Here is a 23,432-nt window from a genome sequence, read left to right as displayed (position 1 = left end):
TTTGAGTTAAGCATATTTCCACGATGTGATTATGGTATAGGTTGAATAGCATTAGAATGTTTTTACAAGTTAAATTGCCTCTATTGAGGTGATAAAGTGTTTGGATAGGCGACATTTCTTCTATTCTTTTATCTATTTCTCTTTCATAACTCTAGATCGCTTATTTTATTTCTGCTTTTGAGTTTTGTGGTTCTAGATTCTAGATGCTTTACTCTTGCCTGAGTAACTTATGAGTCAACCATATTAATCGAAATTAGATCCCAGAAATAATCCTAGCGACTATAGTGAATAATGATGCTCCAATGCTGAGGCCACTCTTAATTATGTATCGACTAGATGGTTGATAGAATAGCGTTACTAGAGCTGCATTGTGGCAATCACGCAACAAATGTCAACGATTGAGTTGCAATTGGTTGCTGGCTATGCTGGGGTTTGGAGGAGTATCCTGCAGCAAAAATGAGGTAGGTGGGAGAAATAGAAGTGAAGGAAGCAGAATTAGAGTAAGAAGTGGAGGTGGCAATGAAGAACAAGAAGAGGGTAAAAGGATACTCACATCTGGAGAAGAGAGTAAGAATCAAATAAAAATCCTTGATAAATAAATTGACTTCAGTCATAGTGATCCAAAGGACACCAACTTGAGATCCAAAGATAGCTCAAACTCCAATGTTTCAACTCATAAATTCAAATCGTTCCTGAACCAAAAAAGAACTCCAATTGGTCCCCTAATGACCTAAGTAGAAATTAGAGACCTAACAACTGAATGAAACAGTTAATTGACCCAAATAATGTCCCGATGTGACTCAATTGACATGTAGACCATTAGAATTTGAGATTCGTGTCCATTTACAGTAGGCTCTGCTGACAACAAACTAGCCATAGTTTATTGCGTTGGTGCCTGGTGGTTCAGTAAGCTAGTAAAGAAAGAGATTTCATTTGATGAAATGGGGTGATAAATGTGTTAAAGTGCCGCCTTGTACCGTATGACACAGGGTGTGCTGTACGGTACCCATAAATAAGGGGCGCGGTACAAGGGGGTTGTTACGGGGGTGGGGCCTTCTGTGTTGCGGTACCTATTGGGGATTGTACGAGACAACACGATACCTGCTGGGTATCATGGCACGGTACGCCATGTGCCGCTTGTAAAGAGGGAGCGGAGGCCTTCAAAAGGCGGAGGCGGCTTATGGAGGGAGGCAAGAGAGGAAAAGAGGTGGTAGAGAGTGGAGGAGAAGGTGGCGGAGGATGCCGTAGAGAGGGCGATAGAGGAGGGGAGGAGAGGGACGGCGAGAAGGGACCTGGTGACGGAGGGTTGGTGGAGGATGAAGTTGAGGATCGAGTTTTTTTTTTGGGACCTTTTTTTTTTTTTTTATTGTGAGAAATGTTTTGGGTCCCCGAGGGTTTTTTTTGGCCCACTAAAATTTCTTTTTATTGTGAGAATTGCGCTGCTTCCCCCACTAGGACCAATTATGCTATATGTGGAGGGTTTAACGTTGAAGATATAATTATAGCATTTAAAATTTAATAATAGTGTTTAGGACTTAAAATTTAAAATTTAGGGTTTAATAATAACGAAGCCACATCACAACAACTGATGAACTTGGAGGAAGAAGAAGATTAGAGAAGGGATTAGGGATCTCTCTTTACCCTAGTCCCACCAATACTTATTTTTTATATATAATGGAAGTTTTACACAACACCCTGAAAGAAATAAAAATAAAAATGTTGCAATGTAGCAACTTCTAACACTCCCCCTCATGATGGAGCATAGATATTTATCATGCCCATCTTGTACACAATGTTATTGAATATGCTACTCCCAAGACCCTTAGTAAGAATGTCCGCAAGTTGATCTCTTGACTTCACAAAAGGAATGCACAGGATTCCCTCGTCCAGCTTCTCCTTGATGAAGTTCCTATCAATTTCAATGTGCTTCGTCCTATCGTGTTGCACTGGATTATGAGCGATGTTGATAGCAGCTTTATTGTCGCAATATGTATTAGAGGCCTATGATTTTCCAGCCCTAATTCTTGCATAATTCTCTTAAGCCACAATAATTCACAGACTCCATGTGTCATAGCTCTATACTCAGCTTCTGCACTAGATCTTGCAACTACTGTCTCTTTCTTGCTCCTCCAAGTAACCAAATTGCCACCCACAAAGGTACAATATCCTGTGGTTGATCTTCGATCATCCGGTGAGCTAGCCCAGTCAGCATCATAATATGCCTCAATTTTCAAATGGCCATTATTTGAAAATAGGAGCCCTTTTCCAGGGTATGTTTTTAAGTACCTTAGGATACGATGAACAGCTTCCATATGTGATGTCCTCGGATCATGCATGTATTGACTTACAACACTAACAGCGCAGGTTATATCAGGCCGGGTACGAGACAAATAAATTAGCTTTCCTACTAACCTTTGATATCATTCCCTATCAATTGTGTCACGCCCCGCGACCGCTACCAATTTGGTTCGGCCCGGGCGCGTCGAACAGACGCCGGACGGACAGCACCTCCCCTGTCCGCCCAAGGCTAACAACAAGATTGTGTACAACAAGTCCCCAGGAAAATAACTTGATTACATACACAATCGATAACTGCAACGAGAGCACAATTAGTGCACAACAGCCAAGAGCAAGATACAAGTATAGAACATACAAGTAATGATAAAGAGAGAGAGCATCTATCTATTACATTCATTCAGCCTTTATAATACAACTTGATTATACATTGAACTTCCAAAACATACTATAAAGCTTACATCTTCCAAAATAAACATTTATCTCAAAATACCTCACATCCTATACATCATCTACTCTCAAAGCATAAAAGGTGACTCTAATGCAGAAATAGGAAAGTAGACTAATGCAACTAGGGCGCTAAGCCCTTACCGCGATCCTCGCCGTGTGAACTCGCGCTCGGCCCTGTAGTAAAATGGGGGTGAGAACTAACTTCCTTAGTTCCCAGTGGGTTCGGCCGCCGACTCCGCCGATCTCCCCACTAGGTCCAAGTCGGGCACAAGTAGATAATCGATAGATAGATAGATAAGGAAAGCGGTAAATGACAGAAGTAAAGCTACTCTACTATGCCCAATCATAAATATATGAATGCATGTACAATGAAATAGGTAAGCAACTAACCTGTTATCATGTCCAAAGGTGAAGCTATTCACTCGTTCATTAACCTCATTTACTTGTTCATTAATCTCATGGCTTACCCGAAGGCTCGCCTACAGCTCACTAGCCATCTCGACACGTAGGGAGAATTAACTCACACTACGGACCCGAGACCGTCTGGCGGGGCCATATAGGCAATCCCTGGCGTGACCAACATCCGGAGCGCACTACTTGTGTGGGGCTTCCATCACAAGATTTAAACAGACCGTGAGCATGATCCAATCCTCATCTCGAGAATACCCTATCCTCTAGGGTTACAATCATCATATAGTCCATAGGTTTCATATACACTACGACTCACATATGTCACTCGTTCTTTTGTTTACTATCAACTAGATGCCACTCGTTCTTTACAAGTTTCCAATGCAATAGCCAATACATTACTAAATTCCCATCCACACTTATCATCTCATTATAGGGTTCCACATCACATATATAAACCTCAAGCATGCTAGATATAAGTACTAAGCCAAATACATTATTCTACCAAAGAACATGCAAGGTATAGGACCAAACCATCATTTATCACCCTATAATGCAAGATGTCAATATGCAATTTGATCAATATAAACTTAGACATAAAAGGGAGCCCGATTGCTTCGGGATGGACACCACCCACCTTTTATAGCGTTCCGATTGCTCGTCGTCACTCGCAATCGGCCTCCTGCGGCGCACGCCGCACGGCTCGACCCAACTCACGCGCGACTGCCAAATGACCTCCTATCCGCGATCCGTCTGTTCTGGAGTTTATTCCCCGACACCACGATGCTACGATTCCATTTCCATGATTTTTGGAAGCTTTCGCCGCGAGCTGCGGCAATCTGTACCAAAATCGGCCTCTTCTTCGATATCTTTGTAACGGCTCGACGGATTGCCAAACCGTCGCTTCCAGCGCGTTCAGTGACCTATCAATTAGGTTTATAGAGGGTTAAAAGAGATCAAACCCATCTATTTGCAAAAATAGCATTTTGAGCCCTAGATTTGCTACTATGCAAAAATCCACCATTAAACCCTTGGATCTAAGCATAATCCATCTCATTAGCATCTAGGAAGGCTACTAAACCCATTTCTAAAGCATTAGAATCAAACTCTAGAAATCTACCATTGTAGGGTTTGAAGCTTACCTTGCTAAGCTTGCTCTAATGGTGAGAGGAAGAAGAAGATGATGATGGTGGTGAGGATCCTCTTCTTCTCCTCTCCTTTCTCCTCCTTTTCCTTCCTTCTCTTCTCTTCTTTCTTCTTCTTCTCCTTCACGTTTAGAGAGAGAGAGAGGTGGTGTTTTGAGTGAAGGAAATGAGAGAAAGAGAGAAAGACCCTCTCTATACACTCTCATAAGTGCAAAATTGCATAAAAGCCCTTCAACAAAGCTTCCCTCGCAACAGCCCAAACTGGGCCATTTTCGCGCTCGGGGACCGGTCCTTGCGGTGAGAGACCGGTCCCTGAGAGACCGGTCCTTGCGGTGAGAGACCGGTCCCCGAAGGTCCAGTACTCAGCCTCAAGGACTTAGCCAAATTTCAGCCTTTTTCACCGTTTCTTCTCCGTTTTCGCCCGTTTTCGCTCGTTTGACTTCCGATTCGTTTCAAATCGAACCGAGACTCTTCAAACATGTTTCCAAACATGTTTTCATCATCTTTCCATCCTCGCTAATGCCGGATTTAGCTCACGGCCCAACGTGGCCTTTCGGCTCCGTTTTAGCGCCTACGCGCACCGAAACACCCGAATGCTTCCGGGCCTCACCGAACTTCACCGGAACCTTTCAAATGGTCTTCCAACCAAATGTACACCGTAACTTCATGATTTTAGAAGTCCGATACCTTACAAATTGATTCACCAACTCCATTTTTTAAACGAAAATTGACCTCCGTAGCGAATTTGTTGGCCTGCACCCCAACAAGCCAGTTTCATGAAGTAAATCCAACACATACTTTCTTTGAGATATAAATATTCCTTTATTAGATCTGGCAACTTCAATACCTAGAAAATATTTCAACTTTCCCAAATCTTTTATCTCAAATTCTTTTAGCAAGGTAATTTTTGAGATTATTTGCTTCCTGAGGATCATCCCTAGTGACTACTATATCATCAACATAGACAATAAATAGTCACTTTTCCATTGCTCCGTTTAATGAACATAGTGTGATCAGCGTTGCTCTGATTGTATCCAAACGCTAACACAGCTTTACTGAATCTATCAAACCAAGCTCTTGGAGATTGCTTCAAACCATACAATGCCTTTTTAGTCTACACACTTTTCCAACTGTTTTAGCTGAAGAAAAACCTGGAGGGATTTCCATATACACTTATTCTTTTAAATCACCATGCAAAAAGGCATTTTTAACATTCAACTGCTGCAAATCCCATCCAAGATTTGCTGCGCATGATAAAAGAATGTGAATAGAATGTAATTTTGCTACTGGCGCAAACATCTCTTGTATCTAACAAGTTTGTGTGAATCCTTTTGCAACTAGTCTAGCTTTGTATCTTTCAATTGACCCATCTGCTTTGATGTTCACTGTAAAGACCCACTTGTATCTAACAAGTCTTTTTCCCTCTGGAAGATCGATAAGCTCCCAAGTATCATTTTTCTTCAACGCTTTCATTTGTTCAACCATCGCCTCCTTCCATTTAGGATCTGTAGATGCCTCCTTCCAATTTTGTGTAATTTATGTAGAAGACAGAAGACACAAAGGTTTTATATGATGGAGACAAAGAGTCATAAGATAAAAAATGTGAGATAGGATGTTTAGTAGCATGTCGAATACCCTTTTTAAAAGCGATAGGAATTTCAAGATCATTAAATTGAGGCTCGGGCTTTGAAGGGATAGACTTACATTGCTCGGAAGATTGAGTCTGAGATTGAAATTGAGATTGAGAGACAGGAATGGATTGAGGAACAGGAACTAGATCTGGGAATTGCTCTTGGCTAGGTAATGTGTGAATGACTGACTCATCTCTTCTCTTCCTTCTACTGTAAACCTGCCATTCTTTAGAGTTATCAATATTATTATCTTCTTCATCTTGCTCCTCTGTTCCAGTTTGTTCATCAGATAGATGTTGTTCTTCTTGCTCCCCCTCATAATCATTTCCGTTATTCTCCTGCTCACACATTTGCAACTCTAATCGCGAATACCAGAGTGGCAAATGTCCTGTATCAGTTAATATGCTTTCATTCATCTCTTTGTTCTCATTCTGACTCACATCCTTAAGAGTTGGCTGATAATAGGCTTCATGCTCTCTAAAGGTTACGTCCATGGTAACATACACCTTCCTCGCAGGAGGATGATAGCATTTATACCCCTTTTGAGGAGAGTACCCAATGAAGATACATTTTAAAGCTCGAGGATCAAACTTATCCCTTGAGGCTTGAGGGCTTGTGATCATGAACAAAACAAGTGCGTCCAAACACCTTTGGTGGGACAATGAATTCTGTATGCCATTGTAATTTTTGTATTGGCGTCTTAAAATCAATCGCTCGTAGTTGTATTCTGTTGATCAAATATGCCGCAGACATAACGGCATTACCCCAATACCCCTTAGGAACATTCATAGCAAATAAGAAATATCTAGCAACCTCCAATAGGTGCCGATTCTTTCTTTCTGCTACTCCATTCTGAGCAGGGGTATTGACACAACTAGTTTGGTCTAAAATACCATGTGAGTTTAAATAATTTTGGAAATCACTATCAATGTACTCTAGCATTATCAGACCTTAAAAACCTTATATCTTGGCGTTGAATTGGTTATCAACCATTTTATGGAACAACTTGAAACAAGAGAAAACTTCACTTTTATTTCGTATTAGAAACACCAAAGTGGTACGACTATAATCATCAATAAAGGTAACAAACCATCTATAACCAGCTATAGATACTGTTCTACTTGGTCCCCAAACATCAGAATGAACAATATGAAAGGGTGCAGTACTTTTATTGCTACTAATTGGAAGATTAACAAGCGTATGTTTGCCATCTCACAAGTATCACATGTTAAAGTTTCAGTACTACACTGCTCAAAAAGTTTAGGAAACATAAGTTTCATTATTTCAAAAGATGGATGACCAAGACGAAGATGCCATAAGTAAATATCTCGGCAGGCAAGACTGGAATTTGCTTGAAGTGCGACATTATTATCTGATGATTTATCCAACCCTTCCTCCAGAAGATAGTCCCTCATGCACTTTACCATAGCCAATCGTTTTCCCCGTCCCCAGTTCCTGAAAAATACAATAGGAAGGAAAGAATGTGACTTTACAATTGAGATCTCTAGTAATGGCACTAATAGATAGTAAATTATTCGGCAAAGATGGAATTTGTAAAACTGATGGCAAAGTGAGATGAGAAGAACAAATGATGGAACCTTTGCTAGAGACAGAAGACATAGAACCATCGGCTATACGAACTTTATCTTTGCCTGAGGAAGGAAAATATGATAAGAAATGATCGGATAAACCAGTCATATGATTAGATGCACCTAAATCAATAATCCAAGGGGAAGGACTATTTTTAGTAGTATGATAAGCACTAGCAAGGATACATGAGAGAGCAAAGTTTGAGTTTGAGGTAGCAGCAGCAGAAGGAGAAGAAGACACAGAAGTAGAGGAAAACTCCAACCTTGACATCAGTTGACGAAGTGTTTGCAGATCATCTTGAGATAGAGCACTAGAATTTGAATGTTCTCCATCCTGAACGGAGGCGTCAACTATTTTTGATTGGTATGCTTGTGATCGCCCAAATCCTCGACCACCTCCACTTCTTCCACCTCGCCCTCTAGATGGACGTCCATGAAGCTTTCAGCAAGTTTCTCTAGTATGTCTTGTTCTACCGCAGTAGTCATATTTGATTAGGTCTTTATCCAATACTCCTTGATCACTTGCTCGATGCTGAGGTCCTTTTATGCTCTTCAAAGTTGTATTAGATATCAAAGCTGATATTTCAGGTACTATTTGGTGAAGCATAACATTCCTACTTTCCTTCTGTTGGACGAAAGCATAAGTCTGACACAATGATGGAAAAGGATCTCTACCAAGCACTTGGACCCGAATCGGGTCATATTCTGCCTGTAAGCCCGCCAAGAAATCATACACTCTTTCTTTTTCCATCAACTTTTGAAACTTGGTTGCATCACTAGGACATTCAGCATTAAAGTCCTGATAATAATCCAACTCTTGCCAAAGACTACTCAGCTCGGAAAAATACTGAGCTATAGTCATGTCTCCTTGTTTGGTTTCATGAAGTTTTTTTTTTCTGATCTCATATACAAGAGCATCATTTCCAACCTTCGAATAAGTTTGTGCAGCAGCACTCCAAATTTTGCAAGCTGTGTCAAAGAAGAGATAACCACGAGCAATAGCTGGTTGCATCGAATTTAAAAGCCATGACATAACAAGAGAATTCTCGGATTCCCCTTGGCTCAATAGTAATTCATCTTCATTGTCACGCCCCGGGACCCAGCGGAAGCCCGCCCGGTGCGTGTCCAGACCCGCCATATGCCGACAACATATAAGGCGTCTACAACAGAGCGATAAATAAAACAAGGATAAACAAGTATCTAGAGATATCAGAGCATGAGTACAACTAGATTCTAATAGCAAGTGGATAAAAGAACTAAACAACTAACATAACCATAAAAGTAGATACATCATAAGATCCCAAATACAAGTGCTAGAAATACAAAAATGGTGGCCTCTACACATGGGTACAAAAACTCTCACTCTCTACATCAAGTACAAAAATAGAGAGATGACCACCTAGCGTAAAAACTCCTCGCTATCTAGCTAGTTGCGATCCCTTTTTTGCGATCCCGAGCCTCTCCCGGTGTGGATGGCTCTGAAAACAAAAACATCAATATAGAGGGCGTGAGAACTATTAATCAATAGTTCTCAGTGGGTTAGCTGCCGACATCAGCGAAATACAGCACTAGGTTATGGAGGCATATAAGTAATATGATGTACTTTTAACGAAATGAACAACATGTTTAATAAGCATGAATAAAACTTACTTAACTACTATGCCTCAACTTAGCATGAATTTTTACAAGTATAAGTGCTATTCTAACATGAATGAGCATCTATATAAATAGCATGGTGTCCACAAGTACAACTAGTAGAATGTTAACATTTACTAATTAGTCTAATGTCCACATTGCATTTTAGTTCAACGTTGTTCCAATCATATAGGACCTACACAAGGTAGTGCGCTGTGCCTAATGGCTCCGTGGTAGTCAACATCCCCACCATAGGAATGAGCCTCCCCCACGGCATCCCATTTCGGCGCCCAATCCCGCACGGGCGAGCTTGTGTCGCGTTGGCTATCTCCGAAGTGCCGGCTTGTGGGGAGCGACTCTCACAAGAATGTGCGAATGAGCACAATGGCAAGCAAGCGTAGTCATCCGTCTCAAGTCCAGTGTCATCATGTCTAAAACATGAAATAAAGGCTAATGTTCCAATGGCCTATCACTATGTCATCAAGTGAGAGTTTATCCGTTTACTAAGTTGAATGCCACTTTATGACATTTATGTCCACTATGTCAAGCATGAGTTCTATGTCCAAGAGCATATTATACTTGTCATTTTCACTATATAAACATGATTTTAAGCCATATAGAAGAATGCTATTTACTTGCATGAATACTATATACAAATCTCTCTACTATATAGAGGTAATATTTCATAATACATAACGCATGTATTTTAAGCATTCTAAAATTTTCATATGTTCTATCTAGCATGAATATGCATGAATTTCTATTTTTATAACAAGAAAAATAACATAGGGGTGGTTCACCCATTTCGGTGAGGTCAAACCCACCAAGGACTCTTCGGATCCCCTTCGTTTGCGCTAACGAAGATGTCCACTAGTTTCCTAGCTCCCTAAGGAAGATTTTAAGAGGGTTAGACGTAGTTAACGAACACTCCATGAGTTCAACTTTAACCAACCCAGAAAAAGAGTAAAAACTCACCTTGTATGGTGTAAAACCCTCTGGATCTCCAAATGGAAGCTAGAGTACTTATATTCCAACCTAGGGGAAGGTTCTACACCTATCAATTAAGTCCCAAAAGCCACAATTCAAAAACCCCCAAATAAAACGCTAGATTTCACATTCTAGGTTTTCATCTCAAGAAATCTACCAAAACATGAATCAAATGAGGGATTAAGGTCACTAACCTTTTTAGAAGCCCCAAATCAAGCTAGAAATGAGATAGGGTTGAAGATCTCTCCACCAACAAGCTCCTATCCAAGCTCCAAGCTTCTCCCATGGTGGGGAGGTCACCAAAATGCAAAATAGAGCAAAAAGGAGAGATCAATCTCCATAATCCCAAGCAAAAAGAGAGGGAAAACAAGAAAAAATGGGAGAGAAACCCTACCTCTCATCTTCTCTAGTTGTAGCACAAAATACCCCAGCCAAAGGGTGTGGGGTATTTATAATGTTGCAACAATTACAAAGAGAACCCTAAAAAATCTGCAGTTTGCGAACTGCACTGCATACCGGTGACACGGGCTAGTGTACCGGTACCAGGCAGCAGCACGCGCAAACCCGAGCCTCGGGTCAGCGAGCAAACGTGCTGGGTACTGGTACCACCGCGATGGCGTACCGGTACCAGATCTAGTACCGGTGCTCGGCCGATGCTGTACCGGTACTCTGCTCTGCAGAGTTCAACCTGAGAGCAGCTCAAAATTTGCAATTTAGAGGTTTTGGTTTGCACTCTCGCTTCGAGGGATGCGAGTCATAGGTCGGAACACAGTCAATGACGCTCCTGAAAACCTGGAAAAGCTCGGAACACGGATCAAGCACTCGAACCCCGCAATTTGCTATAGTTTAGTGTGTTACATTCTCCCCTCCTAAAAAGGAGTTTCGTCTGCGAAACTAAAAAGCAAGTTATCTCAAGACTCCATCTGAAAAAGATAGGGATAGCGCTTCTGCAGTGCGCTTTCCAACTCCCACGTGGCCTCGCGTTCATCGTGGTTGCTTCAAAGAACCTTCACATAAGGAATATCGCTATTCCGAAGCTTCTTTACCTCGCGAGCCAAAATCCTCACCGGTTGTTCCTCAAAGCTTAAGTCATTTCTCAACTCCAATGGTATAGCATCCAAAACATGAGCCGGATCGTATACGTACTTCCGAAGGACCGAAACATGAAAGATATTGTGCACTCCCAATAGGTTCGGTGGTAGAGCAAGCCGATACGCTACCGGATCTACACGCTCTAGAATCTCATACGGTTCAATAAATCGGGGGCTCAACTTATCCCGAATACCAAATCTTCTAATTCCTCTGGTCGGCGAGACTTTCAAGAAGACATGATCTCCAACCTGGAATTCCAAGTCTCGTCGACGCCTATCAGCATAACTTCTCTGCCTACTCCGAGCCGTCAACAAACGTTCCCGAGCAATGCGAACTTTATCCTCTGCTTCCTGGAGCACATCGGGGTCTAAAGCCAATCTCTCGCCAACTTCACTCCAATGAAGTGGCGATCTGCACTTCCGTCCATGAAGTGCTTCGAAGGGTGCCATCTTGATACTTGCTTGATAATATTGTTATAAGCAAACTCCGCCATCGGTAAGTGCTGTGACCATCCTCCCTGGAAGTCTATCATGCACGCTCGAAGTATACCCTCTGGAGTCTGTATAGTGTGCTCAGATTGCCCATCACTCTGAAGGTGGAAAGCAGTGTTGAAATCCAAACGAGTGCCCAAGGCGTCCTGCAGACTCCTCCAAAAGTGAGATACAAATCTGGGATCTCGATCTGATACTATCGAAGTGGGCACCCCACGAAGTCGTACAATCTCATCAAGGTACATTTGTGCGAGCTTATCTCCTGTCCAAGTCGTGTGAATAGGTATAAAATGAGCCGATTTCGTCAACCTATCCACGATCACCCAAATAGCATCATGCCCGGCCTGAGAGCGAGGCAATCCCATCACAAAATTCATGGTGATCTTTTCCCACTTCCACACGGGAATAGGTAAATTTTGAAGTTTTTCCGCGGGTAGTTGGTGCTCAGCTTTCACTTTTTGACAAGTTAAACATCGAGCTATAAACTCGCCAACGTCCTTTTTCATTCCGGGCCACCAATAAAGTAACTTCAAATCCTTGTACATCTTGGTGCCTTCTGGATGTAAAGCATAGGGTGCATGGTGAGCTTCAAGAAGAATATCCTCTTTAATTCCCGATTCCGCTGGTACACATCCGCCCGCGGAAATGCAACAACCCTTGATCATCCATAAGGAAATCACCGGTGTAACCATCAACCATCTTAGTTCGAATCTTTTGCAATTCCACATCGTGAACTTGCTTTTCTTTAATTCTTTCCAATAATGTTGGTTGCACCTCCAATGCCAGCCACTACCTTCAACTCCAACCGCTTCATTTGCTCAATCAACGGCGGTTGAGTGACTACAAGCATCACTAAGTTATCTGTCGATTTCCGACTTAGCGCATCCGCCACCACGTTAGCCTTGTCCGGGTGGTAGAGGATTGTCAGATCATAATCCTTGAGCAGCTCCAACCATCTACGCTGTCTTAAGTTCAGCTCTTTCTGAGTAAATACATATTTCAAGCTCTTGTGATTCGTGTACACTTCACACCGCTCGCCATAAAGATAATGGCGCCATAGCTTTAATGCAAAAACTACGTTCGCCAACTCCAAATCATGTGTAGGATAGTTTCTCTCATAATCCTTTTATTGGCGAGAAGCATCCGCGATCACCTTTCCATCCTGCATCAAGACACAGCCCAATCCATTAAAGGAAGTATCATTATAAATTACATACCCTGCTCCAGCAACTACAAAGGTCAAGATCAGGGCGGTCGTCAATCTTGCCTTCAACTCTTGGAAGCTTCTCTTGCACGCATCATTTCAAATGAATTTAGTGCCTTTGTGCGTGAGCCGCGTGAGGGGAGTAGATAACTTCGCAAATCCCTCAACAAATCTCCGGTAGTAGCCTGCCAATCGAAGGAAACTCCGAATTTCTGTGACACTCGTCGGTCTAGGCCAATCCTTGATTGCTTCAATCTTTCTAGGATCCACGACTATACCTGACCCCGAAATCAAATGTCCCAAAAAGGCCACCTCTCAAAGCCAAAATTCACACCTTTTCAACTTAGCTTAAAACTTCTTTTCCCGAAGCACTTGAAGTACAAGTTTCAAGTGCTCCTCGTGATCCTTATCGCTTCGAGAAAAGACTAGAATGTCGTCAATGAACACTACGACGAACCTGTCTAGAAAAGGCTTGAAAACACGGTTAATTAAATCCATAAAAGCTGCTGAGGCATTAATAAGCCCAAACGGCATAACAGTGAACTCATAATGTCCATACCGTGTTCTAAAAGCCGTTTTCGACACATCCTCAGGCTTAATCTTTAACTGGTGGTATCCCGACTGCATGTCTATCTTGGAATACACACTCGATCTCTGAAGCTGATCAAATAGATCATCAATCCTCGGCAATGGATATTTATTTTTGATCGTGACTTTATTAAGTTCACGATAATCTACGCACAAGCGAAGTGATCCGTCTTTCTTCTTAACAAATAAAACTGGCGAAACACTTGGTCGAATGAAGCCTTTATCCAAAAGATCTTGCAGTTGTGCCCTAAGCTCTTTTAACTCAGCCGGTGCCATCGTATAGGGTGCCTTTAAGATTGGGGTAGTCACCCCCTGCTGATCAACTACCTAGCTAAATAGGCTATGCACCTCCTGCTGATCAACTACCTAGCTCGCGAAGAGCTAATCGTCATCGCAAACAGTGAACTCTGACATCCCCTAAATACAACATCCTCCTGCCCCGGTTCTCTAAATGTCACCGTTCGATTCTTGCAATCGATAGTGGCGAAGCATCTCGTCAGCTAATCCATGCTCAAAACCACATCAAATTCACCGAGTTTATGCAACGCTAAAAGATCCACGGGCATAATCAAATCTCCTACCCGAACAGGGCAACTGGGGCAATACTCCCTAATGTCTAAGGTATGGTCGGGTACAATAACACGTCCAGGATGCAACAAGGATACTAGTGGGATGCCATGCAACTCGGTAAACAGCCGATTTATGAATGAATGCGATGCACCTGTATCAAATAAAGCTCGAACTCTAATGCCATTTAATAAAATGATACTTGCCACTACATCCTCGGCTGCTGTCGCCTCTTCAGTCTGGGCCGCATACATGCGCACGCTCGGGGCCTGCGTGACTCAATCTGTCGTTGGACGGGTGGCCACCCAGGCTGGTAGTGCGCCGATGCAGTCCCCCGACTAGCAGCTTGTACGCCTGTGCCTATGCAGATTATGGTACCGGTGATAAACCCCTGGGGCACTCGGTCCGGAAGTGGCCTTTCTGGCCAGAAAGGAAGTACCTGCCTTCTCGCTGCGGACACTGCGGTGGAATGTGGGGGCCACTGTAGATCACACACTGGGGAGGTCGGCGATGATCAGATCCTCCTCGCTGCGCAGATGAGCCACGCCTTCGCGACTGGCTCTTAGGGTGTCTCGGCGGCCTCCTAGAGTGCGGCTGACTCGCACCCTCAGCCGCGGGCCTTTTGTCCTTACCCTTGTCCAAGCCCTCTCTCCGCTTCTGCACATCTGCCGCGCCCCTCTCCACAATGAGAGCGCGGTTCACCACTTTCCGGTAGGTTTGCAGATTTGACGATTGCACAAACAGAAAGATTGACGGTCGAAATCCACTCTTAAAAATGCGGGCCTTATCCTCGTCGTCCCGCACGACGAAAGGCATGCAATGGTGGAGCCGGGAGAACTCTCACTCATACTCGGCTACTGTCCGCTCCCCCTGGCGCAAGCCGCGCAAATCTTTCTCCATTTGCCTCTTGACGCTGTTGGGGAAGTAATGCGCCAAAAGAAGCTCCTTGAACCGCCTCCATGAAATAGCCACCAAATCCATGCTGGGGTTATCTTGAATATCCAACCACCAACGGTAGGCCTCGCCATCTAGGTGATGAGTAGCGAGCCAAACTCGGTCTCTCTCCTCCACAAAGGTGTCGCGGAAAAGCTGTTCCATATGCATCAACCATTTCTCCACGATCCAGTGGTCGGCCTTCTCTCCATCGAAGATCCGGGGACTGCACCTNCATCCCGCACCACAAATGGTACACAGTGGAGTAGCAGAGAAAACTCTCTCTCGTACTCGGCCACAGACCGCTCCCCCTGGCGCAAGCTGCGCAAGTCCTTCTCCATTTGCCTCTTGACACTGTCGGGGAAGTAGTGCGCCAAAAGAAGCTCCTTGAACCGCTTTCATGTAATAGCCGACAAATCCGTGTTGCGGTTATCTCGAATATCCAACCACCAACGATAGGCCTCGCCGTCCAAGTGGTGAGTGGCGAGCCAAACTCTATCTCTCGCCTCCACATAGGTGTCATAGAAGAGTTTTTCCATATGCATCAACCACTTCTCCACGATTCAGTGGTCGGCCTTCTCTCCATCGAAGATTCCGGGATTGCACCTCCTAAATTCATTGAGGCGATCCATGAGCCGGTCCCGCTCCTCTCCAGCAACCATCACGGGGAAAACTGCCCCTGCCGGTGGCACCTGGATCGGTGGTGCCGCAACAACCTCCTTCTGAGGCGCCACAAAAGGAGTCGCTCGCGAAGTACCGGGCGCGGGAGACGGCGCCCTCGGTGCTACAACCTCCGTCGGCGCGGGTGGTGTGAAAATCTGCGCCTCTCTAGCAGCTGCCTGCTGAAGTAGTAGGTCCTCCAACCGCTTCATCCGCGCCTTCTGTCGGCGCGCCGCATCGGCCTGTTGCTGAGCCGCCGCCGCCTGCTGTGCCACGAGATCTGTCAGCGCGGCAAGCTGAGTCCTCAACTTACGGACCTCACCAGATCCGGAGGTAACGGAGTTTTCCACCTCGAAGTTCGCCGCATTATCCGCTCCAACAGACTTAGAGCGAGTCGTCGGCATTATCACTACAGCAACATAAAGCGCAAGTTAGTAAAATCCACGCTATTGCAACCCCACTCAAAAGATTAATACTCCAAATCATGCGAAAGTAAGGAAGTGTTCTTTACTACCAACTCCCGATGTTATGTTGTCGGCCGCCAACGTAACCCTCCGCGAAGTTAGGAGTTATACACTTCGATTCAACTCCAACATTTTACAGTTAATATAAAATCCAATCAAAATACTTTCGCTTACAAGTCAAATAGACCCCGTCTCTCACGAGCCTATTTTCTATAGTTTAACCGGCCTAAGGTTTGCTAGATCCCCTAAGACTTAACTCTAGGCTTTGATATCAAATTAATCTGTCACGCCCCGGGACCCAGTGGAAGCCCCCCCGGTGTAATATACCGAACTTCTACGGTTATGAAATTTTGGTGGGAACTAGCTTTAAAAGCTATTAAATAAGTTCCAGCGAAGTTTGGAGAGCGTTTGAGTGTTTTCGAAGTAAACTAGACTTGAAAACGGGCTCCAAAAGTTGAAATTCGCATTAGTTACAGAATTTGTGCTGTGTATCGGTGATGGAAAACTGGGTATCGGTACTGGAATGGCCTGGTACCGGTGACACGAGCCCGAGTACCGGTACGCAGCTCCCAGAACGCTGTTTTTGAGGGGTAAAAGTGTAATTTCAGTATGGGCTTATAATTAGGGGTGCCCACCCCTTCCCCTCCGTCCAGAACACACACACGCACACTGAGATCAAGGTTTTAAGTATCGAAGCGTATCGAGCGTGCCGATGCGGCACGTACCGTGCCCCTAAGAAAGGGGCACGGTACAGGGGGGGTCTCGAACCCCCCCTGTGTGCCGCGGCACCCACTGCGTGCCGCTCGAGACAGAGCGGCACGCGGCTGGGTGCCGCGGCACCGTGCCGTGCCGAATAGTCTTTTTCTTTTTTTCCTTTACTTTATGGTTTTTTTTTTTTGTTTTGTCTTTTTGCAAGTGTTGGTTTTGTTTTGACTTACAATAAGATGCTTTTTGGTTTTCTTTTTGAAAGTGTTGTCTTTTTTGGCTTGGTTTATTTTTTTACAGTAAGATACTTTCTTCTCATACTTTTTTATTTCTTTTTTTTTTATATCTTTGTGCATTTGATGATTTTTTTTAACTGTCAATGCTTTTTTTTTTTTTTTTTTTGTCATATTCCCCTTCCCACCATGTGGTCATGTTCTCAGAGGGTACTTTTTTCTTTCTTTTTTTTTTTCCGTCTTTTTGCATTTTTTTGGCTCTTTTGACTATCAATTTTCTTTTTTTTTGGTCATATTCCCCCTCCCCCATTGTCATATAAATCTTGTCATATAAATGTTGTATCAATATTGTCATATAAATCTTGTATCTGCAACTGACAGTATGCCATATGATCAAGCGCGATAATCTATGTGGAATTAAGCAGTCATCTCTATGTAAAGATAAATTTAAATAATTATTATACTTACGAATTTTATTATTGTATTTTAATTTTTATTCTACATCAGGTATAATTGTATTTTTCTTACAAAAAGCTTACATGCATGTTAATTAATGAGTATAATAAGGTATATATAGCAAATATGAATAATTATTTATTTAAATCTTTCAAAATAACATTATAAGAGTTTATTGGAATAAAAAAAACTGAAAAAATTCCGTGCCAAAGCGTGCCAGTAGGAGGTCGTGCGTATCTGTCGGCACGCAAGCGTGCCCGTGTCGGCATGCAAGCGTGCCCGTGCCGTACCGTGCCAGGGCCGTGCCGGCGCGCCTCCGTGCCACGGCACTTTAAACCTCGGTGTGGGGTATTTATAATGTTGCAACAATTACAAAGAGAACCCTAAAAAATCTGTAGTCTGTGAACTGCACTGCGTACCGGTGACACGGGCTGGAGTACCGGTACCAGGCAGCAGCACGCGCAAACCCGAGCCTCGGGTCAGTGAGCAAACGTGCTGGGTACCGGTGCCACCGCGATGCTGTACCGGTACTGGATCCAGTACCGGTACTCGACCGATGCTGTATCGGTACTCTGCTCTGCAGAGTCCAACTCGAGAGCAGCCCAAAATCTGCAATTTAGAGGTTTTGGTGCTAAGTTTTCACTCTCGCTTCTCGGGATACGATTCATAGGTCGGAACACAGTCAATGACCCTCCAGAAAACCTGGAAAAGCTTGGAACACAGATCAAACACTCGAACTTCGCAATTTGCTAAAGTTCAGTGTGTTACATTCAGTAGTTATGTTGACAACGCCAACAACAGTAGCTATGTTGACAACGCCAACAAACAGGGGCAGCATCAAGAATCATTGTCTTAAGATCTTTGTTAATGACCTAAGATAGCCAATGATCACTTGCAGTGGTGGAGCGAGCTTAGAGGAGGGCGTCGATGGTGACATGACAGATGATAGACATGTTGGCTGGTGGCACCTTGATGGTGGTGGCCTTCGTAGCGAAAGAAGAACAGCGGGATGATGCTCGCCAAGCGTACGTGTGGGATTCTAATTGCCCGGGGAGAATACGATAGGTTCCCCCTTTTATTCCAATTTAATTAGGGTTATGAAAATGGTGGCTCTGATACCATGATGAACTTGGAGGAAGAAGAAGATTAGAAAAGGGATTAGGGATCTCTCTTTACCCTAGTCCCACCAATACTTATTTTTATATATAATGGAAGTTTTACACATAACACCCTGAAAGAAATAAAAATAAAAATGTATTAATGTAGCAACTTCTAACAACAACATTGTAGGATCTTCTTGGGGGCACATGTACAACACTATTTTATTATCTCTCCCTCGCAGATTCCATCTCGTTCCTTTTCTTTTCATCTCTTCTTTCTCTTTCCTTTTCTTTGCATACCCTTTTCTTCACTCAATATGAATGAATTTTCCAAATTTTCATAATTTTTTAAATGATTTTGTTAACTTTCTATTTTTATAATTTATAAAATATTGAAAATTTATCGATAAAATCGAAATAATTTTCAAAGTAAATCAATTTTTGTCGTAAATTTGTTTAATTTATTCATCATATAATTTATTGTTAAACTTTTATGTATTAAATCTTGCAATTTTTTTTAAAAATAATCAGTACCATGCATCACCATATTAAGAAGTCTACTACTATATTAATTAGCAAGTGTAGTAAGCTATTGTTGCTGATAGGTTGAGACAAATCAATGCATAGCCAAAATTAATAATTATTACTTTAAAACTTTCAAAATAACATTATAAGATCTTATTGAGCAAAAAAAATAAAATAAAGTCGTGTCAAAGCGTGCCATTAGGAGGCTATGCGTGCCTATCAGCATACAAGTACGATACTTGTTGGCATGGAAATCTGCCTATGCTGTACTTTGTCGAGCACGCCTCCATGCCACGACATTTTAATCCCTGACGTAGCATCATAAAATCCGATTTCCTGTTTCACAATTTAAAGTAGTAGCTACATTTGCTATCTGGTTAACTATTTATGTGTTTTTACATATTTATGCTATTTTAGTATTGTCTTTCTATTTTTATTTTCTGCTATCTACATAGCATTAATGGCTGTAATTGAATATTGTAATCATTATTCAGAAATGAATTGGTCTCTTTTATTGTATGCAGTGAATTACACTTTTTTATTAAACAAAGAAGAGCGAAACATTTTGGTTGGCTTTCCGGAGCTGGAATTTACCATGGTGACTTAAACTTTGGTGCCCAGCATAGGTAAATCATCTTTGTAGGATCTTTTGTTTCTCATGTATATGAGGAAATATAACTTGTTTATTGATTACCTCTTAGTACATCAGCATTGCAAATGATCCATTCATTTTATTTTCTGCAATGATTTCTTCCTTTTAATAGTTTGATTTGTCAGTTATTTTTGATGTTCAATGTTTTTATTTGTCTTTCTGATATTTCAATATATTTGAGCAGTTCGGTGACTGGTGATGAAAATTTTGTGGAAAACAAGGGCCTATTAGACTACTCAAAGTTGGGTGAACTGGATGAAGGTATTAAACCCAGGTCCTTTGCGGTGTCTGAATACCATTTCCTGCTTCTAATAGGCGACAAGGTTAAGGTATGTGTTTACTTACCTTGAAGTTGTATTTTAGATTAAACTCTGCCATTTTCATCATTTGAGAGTTTATTGCTTTTGCATTTGTGTGGCCTTAATTTAAAGCTGGGAACAACCATCACTTGATGGCAATTTTTGCAGTAATTTGGTCATACCTTCTTGAGCATACAGGTGGGTACTCGATCTATGGGTAAATTTTAAAACAAAAGCTTAACCAACCACGAACCATTGTGCCAACTCTCTAATATTAGACTAATTATAAAGCACTCGCAAATGAGAACAGTATTCTTAAATGAATAGAGGAAAGCACATAATCTGTATCTTTCTGCGGTTTGCAATGTGGTACTCATTGTATGGGAGGTCTTATTCCTCTAGGATTTCCTGTAGATTTCTTGTTTGATGGAAAATATTAGCCTTTGCATTCTACTTGTCTGGAGAAAGGAAATTATGTAGGCAACATAATCTTAGTTTGAGAGGAACAAGTTGGGAATGTATTTCTTTTTCAATGCAACTTGGCGTGATTCATTCTTGTTGAACCAATATAAAATGCATTGCAGCCTTGCAGGAGCCATTGCAACCAGCATGATTATAGTTCTGCACTTCTAGTTGTGATACCTAAATGCACTTCAAAATAGCATATCAGTTAACGAACTTTTGTTTTTGTCTATGACAATCGAAATAAGGGGCTTCTCATTAGAGGCACACTGTTACGCCCGGAGCCCCGCCTATTTAGTTGGGTTCGGGCGTGTCAACAGACCGTCGAACGGATAGAGTCTCCCCTGTATGTCCTAGGCGTCGCAATCAATACAATTCAAGATGTTCCTACCAGGAACAGAATTTAACATACAGATTGCATAAAGAAGTATCAAAATATAAAACAACTAAGCTATTACAAGCATTCATCTCACTTGCAATCTTTACATTTCCTTTCCTTTCCTTTCAAATACATTCAGCTTCCGAATACAATCAATAATCACAAGATTATTACAAGTTTGATCCTTTTTCTGTTCTACAACCCCTAGCTTGGCTGACTCGGGGTACCGCTATCTCTGGTCTCGGTGATAGGGCGCTATCTACGGAGCTACGCCCTCTCCTCGCGCGCCGCTCACGTGCGAACCTGTAACCCCCAAAACCACACCGGGGTGAGAACTATATAAATATAGTTCCCAGTGGGTACGGTGTCACGCCCCGAGACCCTACCACATTGGTCCGATTCTGGCGCGTCGAACAGCACCTCCCCTATCCGCCCAAGGCTAAGCATCAAGATTGCGTACAACAAGTGCCCAGGAAAAACAACTTGAAATATATACACAATCAACAACAACAACAGCGAGAGCACAACCAGTGCTAAACAAATAAGAGTAAGTGTCACAAGGATGAACAAGTGAACAAAAGAGAGATTTCTAACTATTACATCACAGTCAACAGTTAATACATTTGATTACTTTTCATTCTTCCAAAATATAAACGTAAAGGTTTACAATTCTCCAAAATACCTCACCACCTACATATCATCTACACTCATGTACATAGGTAGCTCTAATGCAAAAAGAGGTCTCTACAACCACTAGGGTGCTATGCCCTTACCACGATCCTCACCTGGGGTGCTCGAACTCGGCCCTGCAACAAAGTGGGGTGAGAACTATTGTCCATAGTTCCCAGTGAGTTCGGCCGCCGACTCCGCCGATCTCCTCACTAGGTCTAAGCAGGCATAGGCAGATAGATAGATAGATAGGCAGGTATAGAAGCAACAATAGCATAGTAAAAAGGTATGCAAGTAATCTACCATGCCTCAATCCGCTATAATGAATGCATGCATTACATAGTGAAAGACTAGCTATCATACTACTATGTTCAACGACAATGCTATTCATTAGATCACCCAATCACTCGGCTAGCCCAAGGGCTCGCCCTCAACTCACGTCTCAATCCCATAGGTGAGGAGTCCCAAGCCGCTCGACTCACCCGAGACCGCCTGCGGACAGCTAGCAACTGCCCTATCGTGTGACTAAACCTCCGGAGTGCACGGCTTGTGTGGAGCGACCACGACAAGCATATAACAGGCTACGCGAGCACGATCCAATCCTCGTCAACTGAGGATACCCTACAAACTAGGGTTATCATCATCATGGAAATCCGAGTACTCTTATACTCATCATCAAAGTGTTTCAACTACACTAAGTTCTTATGCCACACATCATATGTTTAACATTAACTAGATGCCACTCGTTCTTGTTTAAGTGTTCCCAATACACTAGTTTATACATCACTAGGTTTTCACCCACATAGGGCACATTCACCATTTAGGGCCTGTTTGTTTGCACGAAAGTGGGGTGGAAGTAGGAAGGGGGAACTAATTTCGGTGAAAACTGCCCACTTCCGTTGTTTGGTTCACTGTAATTTTATTACGCCCGAAAGTTCAGTTCACCCGAAATAGTGAAATTGACTTCGCCCTCCCACGGGGCGAAGTCAATTCCGGTGAAGTGAAAAAAGGCAAGAGTGGGATTAATGTGTTAGGGTTACCTCTTCTCTACCCTTTCATCCAAATATATTCAATTTTGGAAGTAATTAAATTTTTTATTTTGATTGTATGTCTAAAATATGATCAAATTTGGTTAGGTAAGATTTAATATATTTTTTTGTTTAATATGTATATTTAGAAAATGATGAAAAATGAATTTGTTAAATGTTAATAATTTTTTAACTTTAGAATTTTATTTGTTGAGGTAAGTATACCGGGGGTGAAGAGCTACACTTTTTACGTCATATACTTCCTACCAAACAAACAACAGAACTCGCAGAACTGCACTACCACAGTTAGAAACAAACAGCAGAAGTGAACTAATTTTCACCCCAACTCCACTTCAACCCAAAGTCCACTTCCACCCCAAGTCTACTTACGTTGAAACAAACATACCCTTATCATCTCATTATAGGGTTCCAAGTCACATTATGTAAACCTCATGCATCCTAGGTTCAAGTGCCAAGCCGAATGTGCTACTCTACCAAGGAGCATGCAAGTATGCAACAAACCATCATCTAACACCCTATAATGCAAGATCTCAATATGTAAACATAGTCGATAACGAAACTTAGACATAGGGAGCAGTTCAACTGCTTCGGGATGACGCCACCCACCTCTAAGCGACGTAGCGAGGTTGGGGATTTGATTACGTGATCTTAAGTCGCCGCCTCGACCTCTCGGGCGGAAACGAAGCCGAAACGCCCTCCGCTTGGCGATATCTCCGCACCGGCCCGACGAATCGCCGAACCGTCGTCACCAACGCGTTCACACA

General features: G+C 42.6%; 1 protein-coding gene across 3 annotated transcripts in view; it reads left to right on the top strand.

Moving 5' to 3' along the window:
- The window catches only part of LOC109718230 (vacuolar protein sorting-associated protein 18 homolog), a 60,638-nt gene that overhangs the window by 2,433 nt on the left and 34,773 nt on the right, over positions 1-23,432 (top strand). For all 3 annotated transcript variants that reach the window (XM_020244345.1, XM_020244347.1, XM_020244346.1), the window contains exons 6-7: positions 19,683-19,784; positions 19,995-20,139. In XM_020244345.1, coding sequence (XP_020099934.1) covers positions 19,683-19,784; positions 19,995-20,139 — 247 coding nt within the window. The remainder of the gene's footprint in view (positions 1-19,682; positions 19,785-19,994; positions 20,140-23,432) is intronic.

The sequence above is a fragment of the Ananas comosus genome, linkage group 12 (genome assembly GCF_001540865.1).
Source record: "Ananas comosus cultivar F153 linkage group 12, ASM154086v1, whole genome shotgun sequence".
Lineage (NCBI taxonomy): Eukaryota > Viridiplantae > Streptophyta > Magnoliopsida > Poales > Bromeliaceae > Ananas > Ananas comosus.
Note: the sequence above shows the minus strand (reverse complement) of the source record. Positions and strands in the feature narration are given on the sequence as shown.